The sequence below is a fragment of the Camelina sativa genome, chromosome 4 (assembly GCF_030686135.1).
Source record: "Camelina sativa cultivar CO46 ecotype springtype chromosome 4, ASM3068613v1".
NCBI lineage: Eukaryota > Viridiplantae > Streptophyta > Magnoliopsida > Brassicales > Brassicaceae > Camelina > Camelina sativa.
Window position 1 is genome coordinate 13,700,095 of NC_141883.1, and position 16,699 is coordinate 13,716,793.

Genomic DNA, 16,699 nt, shown 5'->3' on the forward strand with positions numbered 1-16,699 from the left:
AAATAAACTAGTTTGGATTATATTCGACATGAAAAAGTGAAGATACCTTTTTATCCATCTTTTGTTTTTCTTTTTTTGAAAAAAAAACAAATCTCTAAACTTTTTTTCATAGAGAGCATCTTAAGAAGCTCATTTTCAATAGTATTATTGGATGAAAACTAAAAATATTGTTAGTCTACGTGAACTAAATATAATGACAAGTTTGTTATATTATATAAATCTTAAGTTGATGACTTTCTCTTGAGGCTTTTGGTAAAATATTCTATGATTTTTTTTTTTACTTGTATTAATTCTGATTTGGGAAACTATGTCTAATAAGTAAGTTGTAAATTTCATTTTACGAATTCATAGAATTTTTTTTCCCAAATCATACAACTAAACTAATATATTTACCCACATATATGAACAATGAATTTTTTTTGCTTTTCTTTTCATCAAAATAATATATTGATAAAGGTTTATGCTGATGGGAAAGCATTTTATTTGTAAAGAAATTCACAAAGTAAGACTTAGCGATATGAGTTAAAATACTCAGCCGCTTTCAAATTGAGAAATTGCTCCAAAATTTTTGAGCAAACTAAATAGACAATAGAGTTGAACATCATCTTAACATGAAATAATATTTTTATAATATATATCACCAATATAACCATGTTCTCCACTTTCAGAAAATAAAATCGTGATTTAAGCTAACTTAAATTATGTAGCACAAAATAAATATCCACAAACAATTTACATAGAAAGGATTTGAATTTAATAATTCCCCAAAATTATGTTTTTTTACAAAAATGAATGTTCTTGTAATATATTTTTAGTATTCAATAACTGAAAATTAAAAAGTTCTGAAAATGGTATGTTAATAGTGTACACTGAATGAAAAAAATGAAAAAAATTAAAAAAAAAGAATTTCCTAACAGAAGTAAGAAATATTAAGAAATATCAAAGAAAAGACAAGCTTAAAACAAGAAGTGTCACAATGCATGAGAATATTAATTATAATTGGACTGTCTTTATGTTTAAGACATTTATTACTCCTACATATATATATTTTCCCCACTCTCTAATTGTAGGCTCCACTTTTAACCATACATCTAACCATAGTAAAAATCATCAAACCCTACCTTTCTCCTCTCTTGTTAAACATCCTCAAGCCCTGTCCTTTATTTTTAAATTTATTTATTATTCACATTTATTAATATTATAATTTTTCTATTACATCTCTCGTTATTAAATTATTTTATTCTCTCTTAGCAACATTCATAAACCAGATTCACTATCATCTCTTATAACTCATCTTCTTCTTCTTCTTCTTCATCATCATCTTCCAAAAACAAAAATTAAACTTACTAAAAAAAAAAAAGTTGATTAATCCCTTTTCATTATCCTTCTTCTTCGTTTCTTCTTTTGGGAGCTTTTAACTTAAACCCTAATATTTTCTTGATTTTTTTTTCCGTTTTTTCAAGAAACGAACATAAAAGTCATATAGAGATGCTTGAAGTTAGAGCAATGGATATGATGACTCCTAAATCACCAGAACCCGAATCCGAAACCCCGACCCGGATCCAACCAGCTAAACCAATCTCCTTTAGTAACGGAATCATCAAACGCCACCACCACCATCACCACCACAACGTAACCGTCACTTACAAAGAATGTCTCAAGAACCACGCGGCGGCGATTGGAGGTCACGCGCTAGACGGCTGCGGCGAATTCATGCCGTCTCCTTCGTCAACGCCTTCCGATCCAACTTCTCTCAAGTGTGCAGCTTGTGGTTGCCACCGTAACTTCCACCGCCGTGATCCTGACGATTCCTCCGCCTTACCACCACCGTCTCTTCCTTTATCCTCAACCACAACCGCCGCAATTGAGTATCAGCCTCATCACCGTCACCATCCTCCACCTCCGCTTCCTCCTCCGTTACCTCGTAGTCCTAGTTCATCTTCTCCGCCGCCTATCTCATCCTCTTACATGCTTTTAGCTCTCTCCGGTAACAATAAAACGGTGCCGTTCTCAGATCTGAACTTCTCAGCCGCCGCCGCCGCAGCTAACAATCACATCTCCACCACGACGCCTGGCTCGAGGAAACGTTTCAGGACTAAGTTTAGTTCGGGTCAGAAAGAGAAGATGCATGAGTTCGCCGACCGAATCGGTTGGAAGATTCAGAAACGCGACGAGGACGACGTCCGTGAGTTTTGCCGTGAGATCGGAGTTGATAAAGGAGTTCTCAAAGTTTGGATGCATAATAACAAGAACACCTTCAAATTCCCCGGCGGAGGCATCGCCACTGTGCAGAGGGATGGTAACGGTGTCGGCGGAGAGGATGATGGTGTTCGCAGTGGAAGTGGTTTAGGTAACGATGAAGACGGTGGTGTTGGTGGTGGTGGGAGATTTGAGAGTGATAGTGGCGGAGCTGACGGTGGAGGAAACGTAAACGCCTCGTCGTCTTCGTCGTGAAGAAGGAAACATCTTGTCGTTTTTTTGCAGGGAAAAGATTAAACAAGGGAAGAAGCTTAAGCTTTGTTTTAGCTTTAGATCATAGAGAGAGTATGAGAACTAAGCACTTCTATTATTATCGTTAATACGTTTTTTAATATTAATTAAAACCCTTTTAGCTCTTTTTATTTTCATTTTTATTATAAATTCATTACCAATAATATTACATTCCGAAATGTTTCTTTCATTAATTTTTTTCTATTATGTCAAAATTTCTCAATTAACTAACCATGAAATAAACTCCTAATTAGGAAAAATTAGTATTATTTAGTGCAATATTTAGTTTCAAAATATAATCTGGTGAGAGTGAAATCACGCAGATTAATAAATAACCACTGTAAAAAAGTTTAATTAATTATAAATAAAATTATATAAAATAAATAATTAAAAAATTTAAAAATTATTTAAAAAATTGAAAACATTCTATACGAAATAAAGAAAATTTTTTAAAATATTTTATATTATAAAACGGAGAGAGTATGTTTTTGGCTTCTTGTTTTAAATGTACTGTCGCTTAATATAATGTAACGTTCCGAAAGGTTCCATAATAATTTTCCACTAATGAAAAGTTTATATGAGTTATGAACTATTTCACCCTAATTGGCGACACAGTCACACAGGTTAGTAATGAAACAAACCCTAAAATGTGACTTTCCCCAGAATAAATAAACTAGTGAAATTTAATTAATTTTTAATATTATTTTTTGGCTTTCTTATCTTGAAGAGTACTTTGTCGCTTAATTTAATATGCGATCAAACTAAGATCTAGGTGTCCTTTTCATAAATCTCTCTTTATTCTTTGAGAAAAGAGACAGTTTTTTTTTAATATATTAAATTATTGTAATATTATATTTTCCAATGATTAGTTATCTTGGTGGCTGATTAACCCAAGATTCATTTAAATTTCCTCATTAATCCTTTTCTTTGCTCATCCTAACATTCCCACTGTCCGTTTTTGGTATATAATAATGCTCAAGTGTTCATTATTCTTAAAGTACAAACTACAAACAAGTATATATTAGTATATAATTGTGATCTAACTAATATTATTAAAGTGTTATATAGAGTTAGTTTAGGAAGTGGAACTAATCATTAACTTTACAAATAATTTGGAATAACTTTCTAATTGGGAAACGTAGAGATGCAGCCGTGGTTATGCGATAGGGTTATTATGACAACAATTAGATACTAGTCGGCTTACCAAACATTAAATATAAATAAAACTGTACTTAGCTAGATTAGCACAAATATGATTTTATCTTCTACTTCTATAATGTATCTAGGATTCAATTCTTGAATACGTTACGTTCCATTGCAAATGTAGTAATAGACAAAATAAAATAATAACTTTTGAGTTATATCACCTAACAAGATTTGTTAAATTTAATATTAATAAACAGATAAAAACTATTTGCTATTATTATATTACAATTTCGTGAAGTCACAAATCTCTTTTTCGTGGTGGGGACAAACTTTTAACACAAGCTGAGGTTATGGCCCTAACTGCCATATACCATGTGCACAGTGCACCATTTACTAATTTGAATTTATATATTTTTTTGTTCCTGACGTAACTATTGCTAACAAAATCGTACGTTTTATTTTATTGTATTATTTTTTTCTTTGGAAAAGTTCGATATCTGAAATATAGGGTATAAAACAACATTGGTCGACCTAATTTCTTATGAATTTTAATTTTAGTGGGATATAGACCTGATTTGGTAATGGTCCAAAAGATTGAAATAAATTTGTGATGCTTATCAATCACAAATTAATTATTGATAGAAAAATATTTACATTGGTCGAATTTCTCTTATTTAGTAAAATATATATCTATGAGTTAAAAAAGTTATATCAGGACTATTCAATTAAATTATCACTTTTTATCATTTTTTAAAAAACTCTCTTCATAGTTTTTGTTTTAATGTAAAAAGTCATGTAAATGTAAGGGAATTTGGTAAGAAATGCCATTTTTGGAATAAAACTTTTAAAAAATGTCATTTTACAACTTTTCTTTTTGAGAATGTCATTTTCTAACTATATGCCATATGAAAAAGATGAAACTATCCATGAAATAATGTGAGAGAATTTTTTAAAATTTTGGGACTGTTTTATGGTGAACTAGTATCATCACTCAAATATATCTTGTCTACTAAAGAGACAGAAGGACAAAGTCGTGGTGGACAAAAACATGTTCGGGGTTGAATATGGTCTACTGGAGGAACAACACGTTTAATACATCAATATATCAGCAAGGTGGACAAGTTATTTTCGTAATTATAGACAAGTAGAGTACAACTAAACGAATATGGTCCACTAAAAAGATCGATGGACATAATTGGAGTGGACAAAATCTGTCCGATCGTTGAATCTGGTCCACCGGATTTATCTGCAACAACATACCCAGATTCTTCTTCAACATCTTTGGAGAGAAACACACAACATTGTTCATCTACAATATGAGTACTCAAATCAGATGGAAGGGATCTATAAAGAAACATTTTTTTAGTAGTGTAACATCTGTGAACCGGAATCCCGGGTTGGGGATTGCATCGGTTGATGTAGATGGTGCATCGGTCGATGCAGGTTTAATTCTCTGCGTTTTGACTTAAGTTAAACGCTGCGTTTTGGGCAAAGGGAGAAGGAAACCCTTAAGTTCGTGTTTTGTCTCATTAGGCGTGTTTAGCCGCTTTTGAGAGAAACAAAAGAGAAAGAAAAGAGTTCTTGGTGTTCTTGAGTGTTCTTGGTGATTTCTGGAGATTTGAGGCTGTTCCTGTAGAGATATGTAGCTGTGATCGTTGTAGGAGCTTCCTAGAAGTGTTTTCTTGCTTGTTTGAGGTTCATATTCTTCTTGGCAAAGGTAATTGCATGACCATGACTTATCTAAGCTAGAGAACTCTCTAATTTGCTTGTTGTGTGTTGTTAGACTCGTTAGGACGTTACTTTGGACGTTAGGAAGCTTTCTTGTGGCTTGGGATAGAGTCTTGTGGTTGCAGGAACAAAGATCCGACGAGAAGCTTCGGGGAAACATGATGCTCGGCATTGCATCGATCGATGCATATCTTGCGTCGGTCGATGCAAGTGCGAGGACGACGCGTAAAACTTTAGGTTTTTCGTGTTATGTCGAGCATGCATTGTTCGATGCATGTGTAACTAGCATTGGTCGATGCAGCCCTTGCGTCGGTCGATGCATCCCCATGTGGCGTCGGTCGATTCATGTTGGTGTCGGTCGATGCAGAGTCCTGGTTTGTCGTTTGTTGTTTGTTGTTTGTTGTTTGATGGTTAGAGATGACTCTATTGCTTATGTGTATAGCATAATAAATGGGAGGATTGCCTTACTGAGTGTTTATAAAATACTCATGCATTGCCATTTGTGTTTGTGATGCAGGTAAAGGCAAAGTGTGATCGTGGAATTAAGGCAATGAAGAGGAGGATGTTCTAGGGACTCAATTGGTTGTTGTCTGGCATTGCTAGGTTGCTATAGTTGGGTCATTAGAAACATTGCTAGGTTGCCGGTTTTATGTTTCCTAATGTTTGGTATTTGGATATTGTTTATAATATAATATTGGTTAGTATTATTGGTTAATGTTTGGATATTGGTATCTGTTTTCCGTTGTTGGTTGTGTTTGGTTAGGTGGCTAGTGGGTATGGGACCACTAGTTATAGTTTAATTATTATTATTATTATTTTATTATTATTTATTATTTAAAAAAAAAACGGGTCCGGTCGTTTGAGTTTGGTATCACAGCCCTTACGGTTCTAGGTTTGGGTTCACTATGTTTCTGTTGTGATGTTTAGGAATGCATGTCTAGATTGATTATGTGAGTTAGTCAATTGTGTGTGGCATGGAGTCCTAGAACATCCTCTTCGAGCCTACAGTGTGATTCCACGGTGAGTTTATGTTTTGTATTCTGTTAATTGTGTGCTTAGCCTTCTGTTCATGGTAGTGCAAATGGTTAGAGAGGATGCTGTTTCTGGTCGTGGTCGTGGACGCGGACGTGGTCGTGGATGCGGACGTGGTCGTGGTAGGGGAGAGCTCTAGTGGTTAGTGGGACCGATGACCAGAGTGTGACAGCAGAGGATGTTGGCGAGTCGCAGGGTGTACAGGGAGATTCCGTGAGTGTGGCCGGAGGGGGCGGTGTTGATGCTTCAGTAGCCGGTGATGTTAGGGCCCCAGGTGCGGGTGTCCCAGCGGGTGGAGTCTCGGGTGTCGACCTTGCAGCTTTGCTGGCAGAGTTGATTGAGCGGTTGCCGCCAGTGGCATCGGCTCATGCTCGGGTAGTGCCACCAGTGGTGACGGAGGAGCGGCAGCCAGTGGCTGCGGATGTGGGGGTCCATTCTTGTTATATCAGTATGCAGATAGAGATGGGTCGTATTCGTACCGAGCGGTTTTCGGGAGGTACAGATCCTACCGCTGCGAAGGCGTGGAGGACGAGTGTGGAAAGCAACTTCTATACTCTGAGATGTCTTGAGGAGTTTTGGGTGGACATTGGGGTCCATCATTTGACTGGTCATGCTCAGTTTTGGTGGAGTTCTATGGCAGCCAGGAGAGTGCAGAGGGAGATGACTTGGGCTGACATTTTTTTGGAGTTCAACCGCAAGTATTTCCCTAGAAAGGCACTGGATAGGTTGGAGGTACAGTTTCTTCAGCTAGCTCAGGGAACTCGGTCATTGCGGGAGCTTGACTTGGAGTTCAGCCAACTTCTGAGGTATGAGGGTCGGGATATGGAGTCTGAGGAGGCTCAGATCAGGAGGTTTTTGAGGTCCCTACGTGACGATTTGAGGGTTCACTGTAGAGGGCGGAGCTATGCTACGCGTGTGGAGCTGGTTGAGATTGCAGCAGGGATTGAGGAGGATATCCGGACACAGTCAGTGACGGCTAGCCCAGAAGTCCAGCCTAGCAAGGCACATCATCAGGGAGGTTCTAGCAAGGGCGGCAAGCCTGGGCAGGGAACCAAGAGGAGATGGGAGGCTACGCAGCAGGTGCAGTCGGGAGGGCAGCAGGTGGCATGGATTGAGCAGGCGCCACGGGTTTACACGACTGTCGAGAATGGTGGAACCAGTGCCGGAGCGATTACAGGTATAACTTCTGGTACTATGTCTTTGTGAATTCTTAGTAAGTTCAGATTTTATGTTTTCTTGTGATAAAGTGTTAGGTTCTCAACACATGAGGTTTGTGTATGGACCTTGTTGGTGGGAGGGTTTAAGTCCCACGTTATGTTTGATTCTGGAGCTTCTCATAGCTTCATTACCCCGGAGTGTGCAGAGAGTGCGGGTATTGTGGGAGATCCCGAAGAGCGTACAAGAGTTTTCAGAGTTGCTGGAGGCAAGTTTCTGAGGGTCATTAGTAGAGCGAGGGGTATCGTTATTCAGATCGCGGGAGAGTCTTAGCCAGCGGATTTGCTTATCCGCCCAGTGGAGCTGTATGACGTGATTTTGGGGATGGACTGGTTGCATCGGCATATGGTTCATTTGGATTGTCCTTGGGGTAGAGTGGAGTTTGAGCGTTCAGGAGGGAAGTTGGTTTATCAGGGGATTAGACCGACTTTGGGGAGTCTCGTGATCTCGGCCATTCAGACTGGGAAGATGATCGAGAAGGGCCGGGAGGCTTATTTGGTTACGATATCTATGCCAGAGTCAGTGGGGAAGTCTACGGTTAGCGGTATTCCGGATGTGGAGGAGTTTGAGGATGTGTTCTAGTCATTGCAGGGATTACCACCTTCTCGGTCTGATCCTTTTACGATTGAACTGGAACCAGGGACGACACTGTTATCCAAGGCTCCTTACAGGATGGCTCCAGCAGATATGACAAAGATGAAGAAGCAGCTAGAGGATTTGTTGAGCAAGGGATTCATCCGTCCTAGTGTATCACCATGGGGAGCGCCGGTGTTATTCGTTAAGAAAAAGGATGGGAGTTTCCGCTTGTGTATCGATTAAAGGGGTTTGAACCGGGTCACTGTGAATAACAAGTATACCCTCTTCCGAGGATAGATGAGTTGTTGGATCAGTTAAGAGGTTCTACTTGGTTCTCCAAGATAGATCTGGCGTCGGGTTATCATCAGATCCCGATAGATGAGACAGATGTGAGGAAGACTGCTTTCAGGACGAGGTATGGGCATTATGAGTTTGTGGTGATGCCTTTTGGGGTGACTAACGTACCAGCTACGTTTATGAGATTGATGAACAACGTGTTTTAGGAGTTTCTGGATGTGTCTGTCATCATTTTCATCGACGACATCCTGGTCTATTCTAAGAGTCCTGAGGAGCATTATGTGCATTTGAGGGCAGTTCTGAAGAAGCTGCGTGAGCAGGAGTTGTTTGCTAAACTGAGCAAGTGTAGTTTCTGGCAGCGTGAGATGGGTTTTCTGGGTCACATTGTGTCTGCAGATGGGGTTTCTGTAGATCCGGAGAAGATTCAGGCTATTAGGGATTGACCTAGACCGCAGAATGCCATGGAGTTTTCTCGGGTTGGCAGGGTATTACAGGAGATTTGTGCAGGGCTTTGCGAGCAGAGCACGTCCTATGACTAAGTTGACGGGGAAGGATGTTCCTTTTGTCTGGTCACAGGAGTGTGAGGAGGGCTTTGCAAGCCTGAAGGAGATGTTGACTACTGCTCCTGTTTTGGCTTTACCTGAGCAGGGAGAACCCTATGTGGTTTATACAGATGCATCCCGAGTTGGTTTGGGGTGTGTGTTGATGCAGCATGGGAAGGTGATTGCCTATGCTTCACTGCAGTTGCGGAAGCATGATGACAACTACCCAACTCATTACTTGGAGATGGGTGTTGTAGTTTTTGCCCTGAAGATTTGGAGATCTTATCTTTATGGTGCAAAGGTATATGTGTTTACAGATCATAAGAGCCTAAAGTATATATTCACTCAGCCCGAGCTGAACTTGAGGCAGATGCGGTGGATGGAGCTGGTGGCGGATTATGATCTTGAGATAGCCTACCATCCTGGTAAGGCTAACTTGGTTGCATATGCTTTGAGTCGGAAGCAGGCGGCTTCGGCTCAAGAGCAGGATATGGATTCTTTGGTAGGAGAGATCAGTGCATTGTGTTTGTGTACGGTTTCTCAGGAACCGTTGGGGTTTGTTGCAGCTGATAGAGCAGATTTGTTGAGAAGAGTGTGGTCGGCTCAGGAGTTGGATTTGGGGCTGGTGAATGCCTCAAAGGATGTTGACTCAGAGTATCAGGTTTCGGCTAATGGTACTATTCTGGTGCATGGGCGGATCAGTGTGCCCAAGGATGAGGAGTTGAGGCAGGTGATTCTGAGAGAGGTTCATGCTAGCATGTTCTCTATTCATCCATGAACGACTAAGATGTACCGAGATCTCAAGAGGTACTATCATTGGGTCGGGATAAAGAAGGATGTGGCTAGTTGGGTTGCGAGGTGCGTTGTGTGTCAGCTAGTGAAGGCTGAGCATCAGGTACCAGGTTGTTTGCTGAAGAGTCTTCCCATTCCAGAGTGGAAGTGGGATATGATTACTATGGACTTCGTGGTGGGTTTGCCAGTTTCCAGGACGTTTGATGCTATTTGGGTCATTGTGGACCGTTGACTAAGTTGACACATTTTCTGGCCATTAAAAGACTGATGGAGCTGCGGTCTTGGCTAAGAAGTATGTGAAGGAGATAGTCAGGTTGCATGGGGTGCCAGCGAGCATTGTGTCTGATAAGGATTCCAAGTTCACTTCGGTGTTCTGGAAGGCATTTCAGGCAGAGATGGACACTAAGGTGCATATGAGTACAACTTATCATCCTCAGACCGATGGACAATCAGAGAGGACGATCCAGACGTTGGAGGATTTGCTGAGGATGTGGGTGCTGGATTGGGGTGGCCATTGGGCAGATCATTTGAGTTTGGTAGAGTTTGCTTATAACAACAGTTAGCAGGCGAGTATTGGCATGACTCCTTATGAGGCTCTGTATGGGAGGCCGTGTCGTAGACCGTTACGCTAGACTCGGGTGGGGGAGAGGAGCATGTACAGGGCAGATTTTGTTCAGGAGACTTCAGAGAAGATCCGGATTCTCAAGCTGAAAATGAAGGAGCTCAGGATCGACAGAGGATTTATGCCGATAGGAGGAGGAGAGATCTTGAGTTTCAGGTTGGAGATAGAGTGTACCTCAAGATGGCCATGTTGCGGGGTCCAAACATGTCATTTACTGAGACTAAGTTGAGTCTGAGGTATATGGGTCCTTTCAGAGTGATTGAGCGAGTTGGACCAATGGCATATAGACTGGAGTTACCTGAGGTTATGCGTGCTTTCCATAAGGTTTTCCATGTGTCTATGTTGCGGAAGTGTCTCCGCGAGGATGATTAGTTGTTGGCTAAGATTCCTGAGGATCTTCAGCCTAACATGACTTTGGAGGCGAGACCAGTGAGGGTCCTCGGGAGGAGGATCAAAGAACTTCGGAAGAAGAAAATTCCTTTGATGAGAGTCCTTTGGGACTGTGATGGTGTTGAGGAGCAGACTTGGGAGCCTGAGGCGAGGAAGAAGGCAAGGTTTAAGAAGTGGTATGAGAAGCAAGCCGCGACTTGTGCTTGCCTAGCCTGGTCCCATCTGTAGTCCGTGGCTGGAGCGGGAATGGAGTATTCCAGCCCATCTCTCCTGTTTACTTTGTCGCTTGGGGTTGTTGGTTGTGCGATTAAGTAACAAAATGAGGTGGTGTTTGGGGTACAAAGTTTTCGCGAGGCAGTGTGTTGGAGGAAAGGTTTCCTGTTTTGGAAGTTTCTATAAGTGGAAAGTTTCCAGAAGTGGAAAGTGCTAAAAATGGAAAGTTTTATGTGAGTTGGAATTTGTCCATTTTAGTGGTGGAGAGCCTTGGTGAGGGCTTGTGTGGCCTTTATGGCGGACTTTCTAGTCGTTGCGCCGTGTGTGGCGGTCTTTTGAGTTTTTGTGTGGCCTTTGTGGCGGGCTGTTTAGCCAAAGTGTGGTCTTTGTGTTTATAAAATACTCATGCATTGCAATTTGTGTTTGTGATGCAGGTAAAGGCAAAGTGTGATCGTGGAATCAAGGCAATGAAGAGGAAGATGTTCTAGGGACTCGATTAGTTGTTGTCTGGCATTGCTAGGTTGCTAGAGTTGGATCATTAGAAACATTGCTAGGTTGCCGGTTTTATGTTTCCTGATGTTTGGTATTTGGATATTGTTTATGATATAATATTGGTTATTATTATTGCTTAATGTTTGGATATTGGTATCTGTTTTCCGCGGTTGGTTGTGTTTGGCTTGGTGGCTAGTGGGTAAGAGACCACTAGTTATAGTTTAATTATTATTTATTATTTTAAAAAATAACGGGTCCGGTCGTTTCAAGTAGGTTAGTTTTTCATGATACATCGATGCCAGAGAAAATCATGAATGATACAAAGATTAAAAAATAAAAGGTTGAAGGTTTCAGTGAAAGAACTAGAGATTTGCTGAGAAATATAGAGGTTTTGCTGCTAGAGTGAGAAAGTAAGAGAGAGATAGAAGAAAATAAATAAATGTGTTAGGTTTTTTTGTAGAAAAGAATTGTACATAATTTTTATTTTATTTTTTATTTTATGGTGTAAAATTGTAGGGATTATTTTCGTCATTTTTGAGAATAAATATGGGAAACGGGAAAAGAAAACGAAAGAAAATAGCATTGATTGAAAAGATATACACTGATGATGGCACATATTAGATAAAAATCTTTAGATGTAACAATGTTTTTACAATTTTAAGGTGGTGGTGAATATAAAAATCAGTGGAAAGATTTGGTCGATTTTTGTTTATATATAGCACCACCTATAGTCCTCGATAATTTAACAATAATAATGCTACAAATAAAAAAGCTATTGGTAGTTATCTTCAAATTTGTACCAATACGTAAGTCTTGCAACACTTAAGGATGTAGAAAAGGAAAAACGCAAAACAAAGTTATGCACGAAGTGGGATAGCATAAACTGGAAAATACTTATTCTAAGAAAGTTGAGATTTGGAGAATCAAAAGACCAGATTGGTGCGTATCTTTTTCCCACCTCTTTAGTATCCAAAATAAAATTATTGTTGTATTTAAAAACAAAAATACAAAAGAACCTATGAGCATTATCTTGATAGCATCCCCTAGTTGAAAATAAATTAGAGGACCACAAAATAATACAAAAATAAAAATAAAAAAATAAATTAATATATAATTATAAAAGTCATTTAAGACCCACCAAAAAAAATAAAAGTCATTTAAGATGTTCATTTAAATTTAAAATAATAATAAGATGTTTATTGATGTAACCGAAAATCTGGATTGTGGACGTTTGGATTTACAGGTCACCCTTTGAATTTTACTAACGTGATGTGGAACACTGAATACACATTTTTTTTCTTCATCGATTAGTATTATGTTTTAATTAAAAAAATAATATCAAATGACAACATATGCATAAAAAATCAATCTATAATTTCGCCTCAAGCATCACTTAAACCAATGACTTCTAGGTTTTTGCTAGAGTTTTCTTTAATTTAATTAATTATCAATTTTTAAAAAATTAATAACTAAGTTTTTCAATAATTAATTTTAAAAAATAACCTAAAATTAAAAAAGATCTAATTCTCTCTCACCTCTTTCTTCTTTAAAAATCCAAAACAGCGCCGCTCTTGTTTTCGGCCAACGTCCAGTGGCTTTGTAGTTTCGGCATTGTGCCTTCTTTATCCTTTTAGTTGTGTTTTTCTTGTGTTTCTCTCTTCCGTCATCGATTGGTTTTTTTTGCTGTTTTGGTGGAGTCTCGTCCTTCCTTGGAAGATCCATATCTTGTTGTTGTGATGCTATGTGGTGTATGCCCGAGGGGTTTCTTCTTATAGAGAGGTATGATTGATTCTCTGACTGGTAATCGATGTCAATTTCATCAAGTTAAGCGTGTTTGGTATATCCCATGTTTGCTTGATAGTGGCTTTAGTTTTTAGCAGGTTTGTGTGGTGTGACCATGGTTTCATTTAGGGTTGTTTGTGTTATGTGAGGCTTAAATCGATGGATTTGGCTCTGTTGTTTGGTTTGAAATTGGATCTTTGCTCTACCTCTCCTTCAAGTCCTCTTGCTGGTCTGTGGTTGTGTTTTGCTCTAGATTCGTTCTTGGTGTGAGCCATTTGGAGGGATTTTGTTGCTGAGTCACCTATTAGCCTCACTTTGAGTTTTCTTTGAAAACTTTGGAGTTAGGTTTTAGTAGAAGCAGTGGAATCGGTCTCTAGTTCTTCTCTTGCGAGGACGTCACCAGTTTTATGTTTGTAGGTGGCTGAAACTGTGGTCGACAAATGTCCGCATGTAAGAACAGTTGATCTTGCGTGGTTTTTCTCTGGTCGATATCAAAATTTTTTCTTTGTCCCTACGGCTTCGTGCTATCTCCGTCTGGCTGATGAGGTGCTATGGAAGATGTATTTGTGTCTTTGGTCGCATTGGTATCTTGCTTTCCTCCTTGTCGGTTTGCTTCTGGTTTGGCTTCGGTGTGAGGTCTATCAGCTTTATTGGTGCTCCCGACGTTTAATGGTTCTATAGGGAAGTTTTGTGAGAGTCTCTCATTCCATTGTTCAATTATAGGGCTTAGGTTTCAGTTTTTGCCTTTTAGTTTTGTGTCTTTGTGTTTGATTTTAATATGTATCCTCGTTTTTTAGGGTTTGTTTTCCTCTTTTGGGCTAAAGACCGCATGGACATTTAGTAGTCCATCGCCTTTTGACCATGAGGACATTCAGTAGTCTGTCGCCTTATGACCACAAGGACATCCAGTTGTCCGTTGCCTCTTGTAATTTTAACTTGGTATCTTTCTTTGGTTCAATAATAAAATTCAGATGACAAAAAAAAAAAATAGAAAAAAAAAGTGAATTATGTTCCATAGTTTCATAGCAAGCCACAGTTAGCACAAGCTTAGCTTAAGTTTCATAGTTCATACTTCATTCACGTTTTGATATAAGATTTTCTTATTGTTAACATAATTTACAACTAAACGACAACACAAGTTGCACAAAAAAGAAAAAAAAAAACCCCGCACAACACGTAAATTATATAGTTAATTAGGTTAAGATCATGTAATCTATCAACTTGATTGATGTTTGTCTTAAATTTTTTTTTTTAGCTTTAACTATCTGAAATACCTTAAATTCACTGCAAAAAAACACGTCGTTTGCGACTTTTATAATAGTCGCAAATAAGGGTTTTGCGACTACTAGGCGACTAATTATGTTGGTCGTAAAAAAACGGTCGCAACATAAAATAGTCGCAATATAGTTTTAACTTGCGACTTAGTTTTGACTAGAAAGTATAGTCGTATATAAGCGACGAATAAGTGACTAATAGTGGAAGGTGCACATTTCAGACTAAAATGCAACGAAGTTTATTTAAAGACATTTATTTGGCTATGATATAGCGGTGATGGTTTTGGGACTGACACAAGAGTCGAGTTTTGGAGTTTTTGTAATTTGTTTTGGTCACAAACTGGTCACATTTTTAATATTGGTTAATTTCTGAATTTAAAATGCTATTAATAAAAAAGAAACTGATGATTTAAAATATTAATCATAACAAAAAATCCATATCATACCAAAATATCATCCTAATCATACCATAATATCATCCTAATCATACCAAAATATCATCCTAATCATACCAAAAGATCATCATCCTAAAAAAGTTTACAACACAGCAAAAGCAGATATCAGATCAAGTTCATAAGTTGAAAGAAGTGTTAGACAAAAGGGAATTGGCAGCTGAGGTGGTGCCTACTGCGGTGGCTTGTGTGGTAGCTGTAGGGATGGCAGGTGTGGTTGGTTCATGGTCAGTAGGAGCAGAAGCCATAAAAGCTGCTAACTCAGGACATTTCTCTTTCATGAAAGCGTGGAGCTTCTCGAAGCTAGATTGAGACTGTCGATGCTCCTCATCACGTCGTGCATATTCAGCCAAGTGTTCAGCTATTTTGCGCCAAAGTTGATCTTGAAAATCCACAACAATTGATGTAGAGCTCGCATATCTCTCTTTCTTTTTTTATTTATTTAGTGTCTCGACAAGAGATCCAATGCCAAAAGGGTTGCCTTTGTCATATGTTTGAGTACACTAAAACAAAATATAAACATTTAGTAAACAAGATCACATTTAAAGTGAAAACAGAAAATGAAATGTAAAAATAATTGATCTACGCCAACACACTATTAATCACAGAGTCAACATTAAGTATTATAGGTTCATAAGCATAGTAATTTGTGAACAACAAGAGTTAGAGAGGGCACAATTAATCATCATTCAAATTAAGACGATCAAAAATAATTTTGAGAGAATAATAAAAGCTCATTAACGTATCCATTCTTAGCAAACGAAGACAATCAAAAATATTTAGCAAAATATAAAGAGAAACAAATTAACTGAAGGAAGATTTCATTCTTTTTATCAAGGCCGAGAGTTCGATGAGTTGAATGTTCAAAAGAATTCTTTGAAGTATGTAGACTATCCTTATGGTCTTCTCATACGTCTCAGCAACTTATTTCGCTTTTTGATCCACAAAAGATCCATCAGCCTGAGTATGTGTTTTCATAAACACTGATAAAGGTCGTTCCATTTCTTCCTCCTACAATGATAGTCAAACAGATTGAATTTATGTTAGCTGTATTAGAAAACCAAAACTTAAGTGTTTGGATGGAAACCAAAGTCTTGCCATTTCTTGATGAACTTGCTAAAATGATTTCTGACCGGCTAAGTGTTTGCGCACTCCAAGAACTCCAAGATTAGAGTTTTTGCACTGTGAAACATTCCGAGTCTTCTCAATAGCATCAGGGGTGTCCCAATATTTCCACATCTCAGCCCATAATGTATCACAAATCCATGTTGGTTGTACACCACTCTTATTTGCTTGACTGACAATGCATGTCATCAGTTTCTTGGCTATCTTCAAGAAACCTTCTTTAACGAGTTCAGTAATCTCGGAATCCCCATTAAACTTCCGCTACATCACATAAACAGTTAAATTAGCAACGATTCTAAGTCATACATAGAGTAAACAATAACTCATTGAGAAAGCTATAATCTACAATACCGCAAACTTCATGAAGTATCTCTTTTGAATAGGTATTGGAGTCACCTTCCAACTATAGTAAGGCCCATCAAACTTCCTCCTAAAGATTCCAGCAATCGCTCGAAACAGCCTCCCGTTGTGTCGGTTAAACCTGTTGCAAAAACTGAGTATTAGTCCATATAAAGTAGATGTTACTTTAGT

The 16,699-nt window shown here is 38.5% G+C and overlaps 1 protein-coding gene across 1 annotated transcript; it reads left to right on the top strand.

The window, feature by feature from the left end:
* The first annotated feature begins 1,148 nt into the window (after nucleotides 1-1,148).
* On the top strand, nucleotides 1,149-2,680 carry LOC104780126 (zinc-finger homeodomain protein 9). The gene has a single exon (XM_010504592.3). It carries the CDS (start codon nucleotides 1,489-1,491, stop codon nucleotides 2,452-2,454), a length of 966 nt encoding a protein of 321 aa, XP_010502894.1. The 5' UTR covers nucleotides 1,149-1,488; the 3' UTR covers nucleotides 2,455-2,680.
* The last annotated feature ends 14,019 nt before the right edge of the window (nucleotides 2,681-16,699 follow it).

What these genes read in the sequence shown, in the direction of transcription:
- LOC104780126 (XM_010504592.3), top strand. Translation starts at nt 1,489, where the DNA reads ATGCTTGAAGTTAGAGCAATGGATATGATGACTCCTAAATCACCAGAA.